This window comes from Tachyglossus aculeatus, chromosome 25 (assembly GCF_015852505.1).
Source record: "Tachyglossus aculeatus isolate mTacAcu1 chromosome 25, mTacAcu1.pri, whole genome shotgun sequence".
Lineage (NCBI taxonomy): Eukaryota > Metazoa > Chordata > Mammalia > Monotremata > Tachyglossidae > Tachyglossus > Tachyglossus aculeatus.
Window position 1 is genome coordinate 15692409 of NC_052090.1, and position 15221 is coordinate 15707629.

Below are 15221 nucleotides of genomic sequence, written 5' to 3' on the forward strand. Positions count from 1 at the left end.
AGGAAGAGAGAGAAAGAAAGAAAGAAAGGGAGAAAGAGAAAGGAAGAAAGAAAGAGAGAAAGGAAGAAGGAAAGTAAGAAAGGAAGAGAGACAGAGAAAGAAAGAAAGGGAGAAAGGAAGGAAGAAAGAGAGAGAGAAAGGAAGGAAGAGAGAAAGAAAGCGAGAGAAAGAGAAAGAAAGGAAGAAAGGAAGAAAGGGAGAGATAGAAAGAAAGGAAGAAAGGAAGGAAGAGAGAAAGAGAGGGAGAAAGGAAGGAAGGAAGGAAGAAAGAGAGAGAGAGAAAAGAGAGAAAGAAAGAAAGTAAGAAAGGAAGAGAGAGAAAGAGAGAAAGAAAGGGAGAAAGAGAGAAAGGAAGAAAGAGAGAAAGAAAGGAAGAAAGAACGAGAGAGAGAGAGAAAGAAAGGAAGGAAGAAAAAGAGAGAGAGAAAGAAAGGAAGAGAGAAAGAAAGAAAGAAAGAAAGAAAGAAAGGGAGAAAGAAAAGAAGAAAGAGAGAGAGAAAGGAAGAAGGAAAGTAAGAAAGGAAGAGAGACAGAGAAAGAAAGAAAGGGAGAAAGAAAGGAAGGAAGAAAGAGAGAGAGAGAGAGAAAGAAAGGAAGGAAGAAAGAGAGAAAGAAAGAGTGAGAGAAAGAGAAAGAAAGAAAGGAAGGGAGAAAGGGAGAGATAGAAAGAAAGGAAGAAAGAAAGGAAGGAAGAGAGAGAGGGAGAAAGAAAGAAAGAAAGAGAGAGAGAAAGAGAGAGAGAAAGAAAGAAAGGAAGAGAGAAAGAGAGAGAGAAAGAAAGAAAGAAAGGGAGAAAGAGAGAAAGAAAGAAAGAAAAAGAAAGAGAGAAAGAAAGGGAGAGAAAGAGACATAGAGAAAGAGAGAGAAAGAAAGAAAGAAAAAGAGAGAAAGAAAGAAAGAAAAAGAAAGTAAGAAAGGAAGAGAGAGAAAGAAAGGAAGAAAGAAAGAAAGGAAGAGAGAGAGAGAGAGAAAGAAAGGAAGGAAGGAAGAAAAAGAGAGAGAGAAAGAAAGAAAGAAAGGAAGAGAGAGAAAGAAAGAAAGAAAGGAAGAGAGAGAAAGAAAGAAAGAAAGGGGGAAAGAGAAAGGAAGAAAGAAAGAGAGAGAGAAAGGAAGAAGGAAAGTAAGAAAGGGAGACAGAGAAAGAAAGGGAGAAAGAAAGGAAGGAAGAAAGAGAAAGAAAGCGAGAGAAAGAGAAAGAAAGAAAGGAAGGAAGAAAGGGAGAGATAGAAAGAAAGGAAGAAAGAAAGGAAGGAAGAGAGAAAGAGAGGGAGAAAGAAAGAAAGGAAGAAAGAGAGAGAGAAAGAAAGAAAGGAAGAGAGAAAGAGAGAGAGAAAGAAAGAAAGGGAGAAAGAGAGAAAGAAAAAGAAAGAGAGAAAGAAAGGGAGAGAAAGAGAGATAGAGAGAGAAAGAAAGAAAGAAAAAGAGAGAAAGAAAGAAAGAAAGAAAGAAAGAAAGAAAGAAAGAAAGAAAGAAAGAAAGAAAGAAAGAAAGAAAGAAAGAAAGGTAAAGAAAAAAGAAAAGAAAGAAAAAGGCCGAAGAGGCGGGGACGGGCGGCGCGCGCGCGCGCGCGCCCTCGGCCTCAGGGGCCCCTCCGAGGGGCGGGGGCCGGAAACCGCGCCGTCGCGCAGTGTCGTGCCGCGCCACAGAGCCGGGGCCTCGGCCGTAAAGCAGCGCGGCCTGCCGTCCGGAGAGGGGGCGCGCGTGGACGCGCGCGTACGTACGTGCCTGGCCGTCCGTGCGCGCGCGCGCGCGCGCGCGTGCGCTGGAGTGATGGCGGGCCCCCTGAGGGGCGGCGGGGCCGAGGCCCTCGACCTGCTGCGCGCCCTGCCGCGCGTCACCCTGGCCAACCTCAGACCCAGCCCCGGCTCCAAGAAACCGGTAATCATCACCATCATCATCATAATAATAATTATGTTGGTATTTAAGTGTTTAATATGTGCCAAGCACTGTGCTAAACGCTGGTGGGGGGGGTTACAAAGGGACGAGGTTGTCCCACGTGGGGCTCCCAGTCTCCATCCCCATTTTACAGACGAGGGAGCTGAGGCGCAGAGATGTGAAGTGACCTGCCCAAGGTCACCCAGCAGAGACATGAGCCCGTTTCTAATAAACATGATAATAATGATGGCATTTATTGAGCGCTTACTATGTGCTAAGCGCTGGTGGGGGGGTTACAAAGTGACGAGGTTGTCCCAGGTGGGGCTCCCAGTCTCCATCCCCATTTTACAGACGAGGGAGCTGAGGCACGGAGATGTGAAGTGACCTGCCCAAGGTCACCCAGCAGAGACGCGAGCCCGTTTCTAATAAAGATAATAATAATGGTGGCATTTATTGAGCGCTTACTATGTGCCAAGCACTGTTCTAAGCGCTGGGGAGGTTACAAGGCGATCAGGTTGTCCCACGGGGGGCTCGCAGTTTTAATCCCCATTTTACAGATGAGGTCACTGAGGCACAGAATAAGGATAATAATGATGGTGGTATTTGTTAAGCGCTTACTATGTTCAAAGCACTGTTCTAAGCGCTGGTGGGGGGTTACAAAGTGATGAGGTTGTCCCACGGGGGGCTCCCAGTCTCCATCCCCATTTGACAGACGAGGGAGCTGAGGCGCAGAGATGTGAAGTGACCTGCCCAAGGTCACCCAGCAGAGACGCGAGCCTGTTTCTAATAAAGATAATAATAATGGTGGCATTTATTGAGCGCTTACTATGTGCCAAGCACTGTTCTAAGCGCCGGGGAGGTTACAAGGCGATCAGGTTGTCCCACGGGGGGCTCGCAGTTTTAATCCCCATTTTACAGATGAGGTCACTGAGGCACAGAATAAGAATAATAATGATGGTGGTATTTGTTAAGCGCTTACTATGTTCAAAGCACTGTTCTAAACGCTGGTGGGGGGTTACAAAGTGATGAGGTTGTCCCACGGGGGGCTCCCAGTCTCCATCCCCATTTGACAGACGAGGGAGCTGAGGCGCAGAGATGTGAAGTGACCTGCCCAAGGTCACCGAGCAGAGACGTGAGCCCGTTTCTAATAAACATAATAATAATGATGGCATTTATTGAGCGCTTACTATGTGCCAAGCACTGTGCTAAGCGCTGGTGGGGGGGTTACAAAGTGACGAGGTTGTCCCACGTGGGGCTCCCAGTCTCCATCCCCATTTGACAGACGAGGGAGCTGAGGCGCGGAGATGTGAAGTGACCTGCCCAAGGTCACCCAGCAGAGACGCGAGCCCGTTTCTAATAAAGATAATAATAATGACAGCATTTATTGAGCGCTTACCATGTGCCAAGCACTGTTCTAAGCGCTGGGGAGGTTACAAGGCGATCAGGTTGTCCCACGGGGGGCTCGCAGTTTTAATCCCCATTTTACAGATGAGGTCACTGAGGCACAGAATAAGGATAATAATGATGGTGGTATTTGTTAAGCGCTTACTATGTTCAAAGCACTGTTCTAAGCGCTGGTGGGGGGTTACAAAGTGATGAGGTTGTCCCACGGGGGGCTCCCAGTCTCCATCCCCATTTGACAGACGAGGGAGCTGAGGCGCGGGGATGTGAAGTGACCTGCCCAAGGTCACCCAGCAGAGACGTGAGCCCGTTTCTAATAAAGATAATAATAATGATGGCATTTATTGAGCGCTTACCATGTGCCAAGCACTGTTCTAAGCGCTGGGGAGGTTACAAGGCAATCAGGTTGTCCCACGGGGGGCTCGCAGTTTTAATCCCCGTTTTACAGATGAGGTCACTGAGGCACAGAATAATAATAATAATGATGGTGGTATTTGTTAAGTGCTTACTATGTGCAAAGCACTGTTCTAAGCGCTGTTGGGGGGGTTACAAAGGGACGAGGTTGTCCCACGTGGGGTTCCCAGTCTCCATCCCCATTTTACAGACGAGGGAGCTGAGGCGCAGAGATGTGAAGTGACCTGCCCAAGGTCACCGAGCAGAGACGTGAGCCCGTTTCTAATAAACATAATAATAATGATGGCATTTATTGAGCGCTTACTATGTGCCAAGCACTGTGCTAAGCGCTGGTGGGGGGGTTACAAAGTGACGAGGTTGTCCCACGTGGGGTTCCCAATCTCCATCCCCATTTTACAGACGAGGGAGCTGAGGCGCGGAGATGTGAAGTGACCTGCCCAAGGTCACCCAGCAGAGACGCGAGCCCGTTTCTAATAAAGATAATAATAATGATGGCATTTATTGAGCGCTTACTATGTGCCAAGCCCTGTGCTAAGCGCCGGGGAGGTTACAAGGCGATCAGGTTGCCCCACGGGGGGCTCGCAGTTTTAATCCCCATTTTACAGATGAGGTCACTGAGGCACAGAATAATAATAATAATGATGATGATGGTATTTGTTAAGTGCTTACTATGTGCAAAGCACTGTTCTAAGCGCTGGGGAGGTTACAAGGCGATCAGATTGTCCCACGGGGGGCTCACAGTTTTAATCCCCATTTTACAGATGAGGTCACTGAGGCACAGAATAATGATAATAATAATAATAATAATGGTATTTGTTAAGCGCTTACTATGTGCAAAGCACTGTTCTAAGCGCTGGGGAGGTTACAAGGCGATCAGGTTGTCCCACGGGGGGCTCACAGTTTTAATCCCCATTTTACAGATGAGGTCACTGAGGCATAGAATGATAATAATAATAATAATAATAATGGTATTTGTTAAGCGCTTACTATGTGCAAAGCACTGTTCTAAGCGCTGGGGAGGTTACAAGGCGTTCAGGTTGTCCCACGGGGGGCTCGCAGTTTTAACCCCCATTTTACAGATGAGGTCACAGAGGCACAGAATAATAATAATGATGGTATTTGTTAAGCGCTTACTATGTGCAAAGCACTGCTCTAAGCGCTGGGGAGGTTACAAAGTAATCAGGTTGTACCACGGGGGGCTCACAGCTTTAATCCCCATTTTACAGATGAGGTAATTGAGGCACAGAGAAGTGAAGTGACTCTCCCAAAGTCACCCAGCTGACAATTGGCGGAGCCGGGATTCGAACCCATGACCTCTGACTCCAAAGCCCGGGCTCTTTCCACTGAGCCACGCTGCTTCTCTAGACTGTGAGCCCGCTGTTGGGTAGGGACCGGCTCTATATGTTGCCGACTTGGGCTTCCCGAGCGCTTAGCGCAGTGCTCTGCACACAGTAAGCGCTCAATAAATACGATGGAATGAATGAATGAATAATCCCGGCTCCGCCACTTGTCCGCTGCGTGACCTTGGGCAAGTCACTTCACTTCTCTGGGCCTTAGTGACCTCATTTGTAAAAGGGGGATTAAAAAGTGTGAGCCCCATGTGGGACAACCTGATTACCCTGTATCTACCCCAGCGCTTAGAACAGTGCCTGGCACATAGTAAGCGCTTAACAAATGCCTTCGTTGTTATTATTATGACCACGCCCCCCTTCCCCCTTCTCCTTAGAGAAGCAGTGTAGTCCAATGGAAAGAGCCCGGGTTTGGAGTCTGAGGTCGTGGGTTCTAATCCCGTCTCCTCCCCTTAATAATATAATAAAGATGGTATCTGTTAAGCCCTTACTATGTGCCAAGCATTGTTCTAAGCACTGGGATAGATACAGGGTAATCAGGTTGTCCCATGTGGGGCTCACACTTTAATCCCCATTTTACAGGTGAGGCAACTGAGGCACAGAGAAGTGAAGTGAGTTGTCTAAGGCCACACAGCAGACAAGCGGCGGAGCCGGGATTAGAGCCCATGTCCTTTGACTCCCAAGCCCGGGCTCTTTCCAGTAAGCCCCACCGAATAGTAATAATAATGATGGTATTTGTTAAGCACACACTACATGCCAAGCACTGTTCTAAGCACTGGGGTAGATACAAGGTAATTAGGTTGTCCCACATGGGGCTCACAGTTTTCATATCCATTTTACAGATGAGGCAACTGAGGCACAGAGAAGTTAAGGGACTTACCCAAGGTCACACGGCAGACAAATATGGGGCTCACAGTCTTCATATCCATTTTACAGATGAGGCAACTGAGGCACAGAGAAGTTAAGTGACTTCCCCAAGGTCACACGGCAGACAAGTAATAATAATAATGATGGCATTAAGCGCTTACTATGTGCAAAGCACGGTTGTAAGCGCTGGGGGGATGCAAGGTGATCAGGTTGCCCCACGGGGGGCTCACAGTCAGTCCCCGTTTTACAGGTGAGGTAACTGAGGCACAGAGAAGTTAAGTGACTTGCCCAAGGTCACACAGCTGGAATTAGAACTCACATCCTCTGACTCCCAAGCCTGGGCTCTTTCCACTAAGCCACCCTCGTCTTGTCGGTGTTTGGTGCGAAGTTAGATTTTTTGGTGTGACCTTTGTCCTTTTTAAAACCATTAAATACTCTCTGCTCTTTTCCCTTTGTCATCCTAGCTGAAGTGCTGGGCTTTCTACACAGAGGATGCTCATTAGATTTTTGATGTGACCTTTGTCCTTTTTAAAACTATTAAATGCTTTCTGCTCTTTTCCCTTTGTCACCCTAGCTGAAGTGCTGGGCTTTCTACACAGAGAATGCTCATCCTGTTCTGGCCTAGATGAGGACAAAGGACCAAAGAGCCACAGCCAATCTAGTACATCGAAATCAATATAATTTTAGTTCTAACCAATGACCGTAGTCAACTTTTCTTTTGATCTGTTACCCTGAACCCTTTCTTCCAATCTCGCATCATGCTGCATCTGAACAACTGATTTGTCTGAAAGTCACCTAATTCTGTATTTTAGCCAAAGCAATGGGAAAGCCAATGACATGGTACTTATCTGAGTGTACCCAGTAAGGCTGCTCTATTGAACAAATGGTGGGATAGTTCCCTGGACTGATGACAGCAATACTCAACTTTAAAAGTAATATATTTTAAATGATATAAATTATTTACTTGTATTAATGTCTGCACCCTCCCACTGTACACTGTAAGCTAGTTGTGGGCAGGGAACGTGTCTGCCAACTCTGTTTTATTGTAGTGCCCAAGCACTTAGTGTAGTGCTCTGCACATAGTAAGCATTCAATAAGTGCCATTGATGATGATGGGCAATAAATTCCTTCCATCCAATTTACATTGCATTCCTATGGCACTTGTAATTTTGAGTGGGGAAGAGTGCTGATCCGTGAGGATCGAGACTGCCCTGTTGATTTAATTATTATATCCACAAAGCATCAAATAGTGGATTAGACTGATTAGGCAAGACTTTCTTTTTAAAGGTAAGGTAAAAACAAAGGTGTCTTGGGCGGTTGGGAGGATCAGTTGACAAAAAAAGCACAAATAAAATGTTTTCAAACATATTAAACTGGCACCTATTTTTGTCACCTTCAAGGAGAGACGAAGAAGAGGGCGGCGAAGAGGTAGAAAATGTGGCAGAGGTCATAAAGGTCAGAGGCAGAGAGGAAACCGTCCCCGTTTAGGCTTTGAGGGGGGTCAGACGCCGTTTTACCTACGTATCCCAAAATATGGCTTCAATGAAGGACACAGGTAAGTTGACTTATTTAAATTGAAATGCAACTCTCTCGTGCTTTTTTTTTGTAGTGAAAATGAAAAGTTCTTTAGCTGTTTCATAAATACAGAGTTAGTCCAGTGTAACAGTTGGCTAGACATGGAGGTCCGCAGGCCTGACATTAGCCCTATGCTTCATTTTTAATCCAGCCACGCAGATTAGCACTGGCCACTGCTAGGGATCCAAAGAGATCCCTTTTGGTGAGACAGGAAGAAAATAGAAGTGATTTAAGTCATTCTGTGGCTCAGTGTCGTTAAATGCAGTGCCTTAAAGTAAGATATTGGTTCAGGTGGGGTGGACCAAGGAAAGTTTTTGTAGATTTGGTGAGGTTTGGGGTTTTTGGTTGTTTTTTGGGGGGTTTTTTGTGTTGGTTTTTTTTTTTTTTTTTTGGTAAAATGAAAAAGATTTTTGCCCCTATCCTCAAGGTTCTTATAGTCTAAAATTCTGAAATGGTTTTGTTCCTTGACTACCTTAAGTTTAGCTCTTTATAATTAGCCACAGGAAAGACCAAGGGTCGGCAAAGCAATGGAAACCAGCACTGATTCTTCTGGCAATTACCATTATGTTAATGCTTTAGAAACTGGAGAGAAGGAAGAGGAGCTTAGGGGAATATAGTCCCCTGGAAGTTAGGTTTCGTGGCTTCTGAGTTTCCCAAAAGCTTTATGATTACAAACATTTCTTAAATGGAGCTCTAGCTTGAAAACAAAACTTAAAAAATGTGGACAAAACTTAAAAAAAAAATAAGATTTTTCAGGTTGATACTAGAAGCAACTGTGGCTGGTTCCATTCTCTCACTACAGTATTTGTTGAACTCTCATTTGGTGGTGGGCACTGTATGAGATTCTTGGGCGCTTAGTGCAGTGCTCTGCAAACAGTAAGCGCTCAATAAATGTGATTGAATGAATGAATGAATAAATGAAAGCAGTGACACACACCTTGCTCACAGGGAGCGTACACAAGTACTTTTGTATTCACACCAGCCCTGCAGTGCTTTATGCAGGTATTCTTTAATCAATCAATCAATCGTATTTATTGAGCGCTTACTGTGTGCAGAGCACTGTACTAAGCCCAATAGAACATTGATGATCCTCAGCACTCAATAAACAACATCAGTTGATCGATTGCCCAAACTAATTAAGCCCCTCCATCACCCACTGGAGAAGTTGAGAAGCAGGATGGCCTAGTGACAAGAGCACGGGCTTGGGAATCAGAGGACGAGGGTTCTATTCCCGGCCCCGCCACTCGTCTGCTGTGTGACCTTGGGCTAGTTACTTCACTTCTCTGTGCCTGTTACCTCATCTGTAAAATGGGGATTGACTGTGAGCCCCTTCCACCGTGCCTTCACTTGGCAGCAGGAATCCCTGGTGTCCTAGGGCAGGGCCTAAATTTTCCCGACTGATCAGGCCGGGGCTGAGCTAAGCCCCGGGACCCCAGAGCCCGAGTTGGGCTGGACTTCCTGGGGGGCTGCCACACATAGTGTCCTTCTACACTACCGCTGGTCCCCAGGAGCCCAGAAGGAATTTATGAGCTCATTCCCTGCCCCAGGGTAGAAAAGATCAGAGTCACTACACCCCTCTCCCCCACCCTCCCCAAGCTTAACGGCTGGGAAGCCAAGTGGACTTGACCCGGATGCCGCCCCTGCCTTGTGCAGAGCTTTTAGAAAGGGATCGATTATCCCATTTGCAGTCAGCATCCTCAGAAAGCATGTACTGGAAATTATCCCCCTTTTAAGAAAACGGACTGCAGCTTCCACTCCAGTTTTAAGTAGAGGGCTCCCTGTGGCCCGCAGGTCCGGGTTGGGATAGCTGGATGGGTAGGACTGGAAATGCTTTCTGCTGATCAAAAGCCTCTCTCTTGTTTTAAAAAAAATAAATAAAAGAACTTGGGTTGCCAAGAGCCCGTTTACTGACTGCACCGCCTGAGCCAGAAGGGTCCAACGAGCCTAGTTGGCAACTGTCCCAAAGCAACGGTGGATTCTTCGGATGAACCCGAATTCACACCGCGTCTGGCGCCTTTGCAGCCGGTGGCCGTGGGTTTTCTACCTAATCACGGCCTCGCCGCAACCTTTTTCAGGACTGCTGGAAGGCTGCATGTGGTTCTTGTTTTGTTTTTTAAAGCGTCCAAGAAAAAGACTCAAGCATCCAGCCTGCTCTGGCTGTGTTCAGGGCTTCATTTCCTATCCGTTTGGTTCCCTTCTGTTTAAAAATCAGTTTGACTCGGTGTTTCACTCTCAGCCTGGTATTTGAAATGGTCCTCTGGCTTTCAGTTTCCGGCGTCAGTACCCGCCCCTGAGTCTCAACAGACTGCAGTACCTTATCGACTTGGGCCGAATCGATCCTACTCAACCAATCGACTTGACCCAGCTTGTCAATGCGAGGGGCTTGGTCATCCAGCCTATGAAGAGAGACTACGGGGTCCATTTGGTAGAGGAGGTAGGTCGGAAATGCTTCCGCCGGGACCATTTGTGTTTTGGATCTGCAGGTCGTCTTTATACCCCTACCCTGAGATGCCCAATAGAACATTGATGATCCTGAGCACTCAATAAACATCAGTTGATCGATTGCCCAGACTAATTAAGCCCCTCCATGACCCATTGGAGAAGTTGAGAAGCAGGATGGCCTAGTGACAAGAGCACGGGCTTGGGAATCAGAGGACGAGGGTTCTATTCCCGGCCCCGCCACTTGTCTGCTGTGTGACCTTGGGCTAGTTACTTCACTTCTCTGTGCCTGTTACCTTATCTGTAAAATGGGGATTGACTGTGAGCCCCATGTGGGACAACCTGATTACCTTGTATCTCCCCCAGCACTTTTAATAGTGCTTGGCACATAGTAAGCGCTTAACAAATGCCATAATAATAATAGTAATAAGAATAATATGGTATTTATGATGATTAGTACAGCGCTCTGCACACAGTAAACGCTTAATAAATACAATTGATTGATTATAATAATGGCAGTGCAAAGCACTGTTCTAAGCGCTGGGGAGGTTACAAGGTGATCAGTCTGTCCCACTGGGGCTCACAGTCTTCATCCCCATTTTACAGCTGAGGGAACTGAGGCACAGAGAAGTTAAGTGACTTGCCCAAAGTCACACAGCTGACAAGTGGCGGAGCCAGGATTTGAACCCATGACCTCTGACTCCAGAACCCGGGCTCTTTTCCACTGAGCCACACTGCTTCTCTATTCTTCTTAGCTCCCGAGCTAGGCAGGCCAGATTCAGCTTTCCATGCACCCCCTGACCAGGTAATGGGACCGGAGACAGGCACGGAGTTCGATGTGCTCATTTGTAGCTTATATTATAAATTATTTATTCATACTAATGTCTGTCTCCCCCTCTAGACTATAAGCTCGCTATGGGCAGAAAACGTGCCTGCTAATTCGGTTGTATTGTACCCTCACAAGTGCTCAGTACAGTGCTCTGCACATAGTAAGAGCTCAATAAACACCACTGATGACCTAACTTTAGGGCAGAGAACATATCCAAGTTGACCACGGTTCAAATAACAGTGTGCTACTATAGATGAGCAACATTTTGCCGCCTTGTGCCTCCCAAGCGCTTAGTACAGTGCTCTGCACACAGTAAGCGCTCAATAAATATGATTGAATGAATGAGTGAATAAATGAATTTTATCCACTAGAGGGCACTGTGTATTCATTAATAACTGTGAAGGTTTTCTGATTAAAAATTGGTTTGAAAAAGGAGAACTGACCCTAAGAAGAAGCATGGTATGTTCAGAAAAAAGGTCATAATCATTTATTAAGTGCTTACTTATTAAGCATAACTGGGTTACGTATTGAACGATTACTGTGTGCAGAGTAAAAACCGCATATACTGGTTTAGTTGAGTTTGTAAAGTGCTGATTCATCCATTTGTGAGGCCAGGTGGATGGAGGAAAGGTGTCGGGCGTTTGCTAAGGAGAAAACTTTTTCCCCCATTGCAGTAAAGCAAATTTCTACTGCTGTTTTATAGAAAATGTGGTGGTACCCTGCTCCCTGGATCTGTTAATCAGCATTATTTTTCATTTCAGGAAGAATGCTAGCTGTGTGGGATTTGCTGCTAAAATTTCAGAGAATGTGTTGCCGATTCTACTAGGGGAATCTTACTCAGTTTTGTAATTGACAGATTTGAGTGCGAAGTTAGCTCTCTTCCTCCCTTCAAGGCCCTACTGAGAGCTCACCTCCTCCAAGAGGCCTTCCCAGACTGAGCCCCTTCCTTCCTCTCCCCCTCGTCCCCCTCTCCATCCCCCTCATCTTACCTCCTTCCCTTCCCCACAGCACCTGTATATATGTATATATGTTTGTACATATTTATTTCTCTATTTACTTGTACATATCTATTCTATTTATTTTATTTTGTTAGTATGTTTGGTTTTGTTCTCTGTCTCCCCTTTTAGACTGTGAGCCCACTATTGGGTAGGGACTGTCTCTATATGTTGCCAACTTGTACTTCCCAAGCGCTTAGTACAGTGCTCTGCACACAGTAAGCGCTCAATAAATACAATTGATGATGATGATGATGAAGTTAGATTTTTTGGTGTGACCTTTGTCCTTTTTAAAACTATTGAATACTCTCTGCTCTTTTCCCTTTGTCATCCTAGCTGAAGTGCTGGACTTTCTACTCAGAGAATGCTCATTAGATTTTTGATGTGATCTTTGTCCTTTTTAAAACTATTAAATACTCTCTGCTCTTTTCCCTTTTTCATCCTAGCTGAAGTGCTGGGCTTTCTACACAGGGAATGCTCATCCTGTTCTGGCCTAGATGAGGACAAAGGACCAAAGAGCCACAGCAAATCTAGTGCATCGAAATCAATTTAGTTTTCGTTCTGACCAATGACCGTAGTCAGCTTCTCTTTTGGTCTGTTACAGGGTGCTGATATCTTCAAGGCAAAGGTAAATATTGAGGTTCAGCTAGCTTCAGAACTGGCCATTGCTGCAATTGAAAAAAACGGTGGCGTTATTACAACCTCCTTCTACGATCCGATAAGCCTAGGTAAGGTTCCCGTCACAACTTCTCCCTCTCAAACATACAATGCCGGCATGCATGCATATGCGTGCACGCATGCACACATCCACACACATTCACACTGTATCCCCCCCCAGCGCTTAGAACAGTGCTTTGCACATAGTAAGCACTTAACAAATGCCATTATTATTATTATTATTATTATTATTATCCACCAAAGCACCTGATCAGGATTGGTTGGTGTCTTAGCAAAATGCATGGCTGCTCTCAGCAGCATTCTTGCTCACCATAACAGTGGAGCAAACTGAATCAGATGCTCCTCACAGCTGAAAATTATTTCACAGTTTTACACAGGACGATATGCAGCGTCATACTAGATCAAAAACCAGTGTCCACCCAGCCCAGTATTCTCTCTCCAACAGTGGCACCAAAGGATGTTTGGAGGAATGGTGTGTCGGTTGCCCTCTTTGCCTTTGACCTCGTGATTATGAAAGACTAGATCCCCCCGCCCCACACTTCATTCATGAAATAACCCAAACTTCCCCCCACCCCCCCATAATAGAGAGCAGTGAGCCTGTCTGATGCACCTCACTTAATTGTGGTGTAACTAGAAAAAAGTTGTTCCATAATAACTCTTTAGAAATTGGACTTTTTATGACCACTGAAGGATGCCCAATTTGTTCTTTAAAGAAAGAAATAATAAAAGTCATAGCATGGTGCAGTGAGGAAAGTGGACAATAAGCAGGTTGACCCTAGTGGGAAGAGCATAGGACTGGTCGTCAGGAGGCCCAGGTTCTAATCTTGACTCTTCCATTTGCCTGCTCTGTGACCTTGGGCAAGTCACTTAACTGCTCTGGGCCTCAGTTCCCTCATCTGAAAAATGGGGATTCAGTACCTGCTCTCCTTGGTACTTCCACTGTGAGCCACATGTGGGACAGGGACTGTGTCTGGCGTGATTATCGTTTATCTGCCCCAGCACGTGGGCACGGTGCTTAGCATATAATGAACTCCTAACAAATTCTCTTGTTCGTATTGCTGTTATTAAGAGCAGGGTTGGTCATTTCCAGTGCTGGCTTTCTAACCTCCAGAAAGTCACTTTGTGAGTTCCGTTTCCCTATCTGTCTTCCCTGCTCCGTAGGCACATTCTCAACCTAAGTGGGAGCCCCACCAATCGTGATGAGTAATAGTCGGTAAATTTTGGAAATTGAAAATATTGGGAATACACTTCCACTTTTTTCCTGGTGGAGGTGTAGGGTTGTTAATTTCTTCCCATTGGAGAGCAGGTACAGTATCCCTGAGAATTATACCCCGCTGTTGTCCCAAAAGAAGACTCCCATGTAGGTCACTGAGATGATCTGTCTCTGAGAGTAGCTGTAGGTGCCACATTTTACTGTCACTTCTAATAGTGTTGTTGTAGCTTTAGTGGAAGTACATTCCCTTACATCTCTTAGGAGATGACTGTGAGGGTAATCGGTGTTTTCCAATAATACTTTCAGACTGTCACTAAGCCGGTGCTTAATATCTGCCTTTCTCTTCCATTGCATTTGTTTGAAACCTTTGCGGCTTAGATTTGCTGTATACTGTTCTCACATTGCGTGGTTTGCTATCTCAAAGGGAGGGGACAGTATATGTAAAGTAGACTTCCCAACTCGTTGCCTCCAAGACAAATCTGTTACGTTTTCGTTCTCACCCTGGGGACACTGAAATGTGAATTTCCCTGCCGGTTTTTGTGGTCCTTGAAGGCAAGAATCATGCTTATGGTAGTGTACTCTCCCAAGTGCTTAGTGCAGTGCTCTGCACACATTAAGCTCAACCCAATACTTTCGATTGACTAACTGAAGAAAACGTTATAAAGCTTCTTTATCATGATTTCTCTGTTTTATTTTCTTCATAGGAATTCTCTGCAAGCCCGTTCCCTTTTTTATGTTAGGAAAGCCTATTCCAAAGCGCATGCTCCCCCCAGAAGAGTTGGTCCCGTACTATACGGATGCCAGATTTCGGGGTTACCTGGCGGATCCAGCCAAGATTTCTGAAGACAGACTTGAGCTAGCCAAGAAGTATGGCTACATTTTGCCAGATATCACCAAGGATGAACTGTTCAAAATGCTAAGCACCCGCAAAGACCCGAGGCAGATTTTCTTTGGCCTTGCTCCAGGCTGGGTGGTGAATATGGCTGATAAGAAAATCTTGAAGCCTACAGATCAAAATCTACTCAAGTACTATAGCTCTTAAATCCTGGGTCTAGAGGGCAGCTGAGCAGTTCTGGAATTACTCAGCGTCGTCTCCGCTGTTCCTCCTACTGATTAATCGTCCTGAAATAGTAGAAGTTTCTTGCATAATTGCTCTCCTTTTTGCTTTCTCTGTTAAGTGAAAATGCAGCATGTTTAAGAAAAGAATTCTTAAATTTTACGGTGTTTCAGTGTACTTAAATAAACGGATTCATTGTTGGTTTCACCAGTTTGGGACTTGCATTTCAGCTGTTTGATTACTTTACAGTGGCTGCTTTCCCACTACTTTCAAACCTGCTCACATAATCCCGTCCTTTAAAAGAAAAAAAAAAGAAACCCTTGCTTGACCCCACAACTCCATCCAGTTATCACCCCATCCCTCCCACCATTCCTTTCCAAACTTCCTAAGAGATGTCTATAGCTGCTGTCTACACTTCCTCTCTTCCAGTCCTGTCCTTGATCCCCTCCAATGTGGTTTTAACCCCCTACACCCCACAAAAACTGCCCTCTCCAAGATTACTTTGCCAAATCCAGTAGCCCGTACTTCA

The 15221-nt window shown here is 45.6% G+C and overlaps 1 protein-coding gene across 1 annotated transcript; it reads left to right on the forward strand.

Moving 5' to 3' along the window:
* Positions 1-1760: 1760 nt before the first annotated feature.
* MRPL15 (mitochondrial ribosomal protein L15) lies at positions 1761-14902 on the forward strand. Its single transcript, XM_038766579.1, has 5 exons — positions 1761-1878; positions 7307-7461; positions 9750-9915; positions 12349-12472; positions 14340-14902. Exons 1-5 carry the CDS (start codon positions 1771-1773, stop codon positions 14675-14677), a joined length of 891 nt encoding a protein of 296 aa, XP_038622507.1. The 5' UTR covers positions 1761-1770; the 3' UTR covers positions 14678-14902.
* Positions 14903-15221: the final 319 nt, after the last annotated feature.

Bases quoted from the DNA above. Each gene is read 5' to 3' on its own strand.
- MRPL15 (XM_038766579.1), top strand. From the start codon at position 1,771: ATGGCGGGCCCCCTGAGGGGCGGCGGGGCCGAGGCCCTCGACCTGCTG. The intron at 7,462-9,749 runs GTAAGTTGACTT...TCTGGCTTTCAG, and splicing joins GGCTTCAATGAAGGACACAG to TTTCCGGCGTCAGTACCCGC. The intron at 12,473-14,339 runs GTAAGGTTCCCG...TTTTCTTCATAG, and splicing joins CTACGATCCGATAAGCCTAG to GAATTCTCTGCAAGCCCGTT.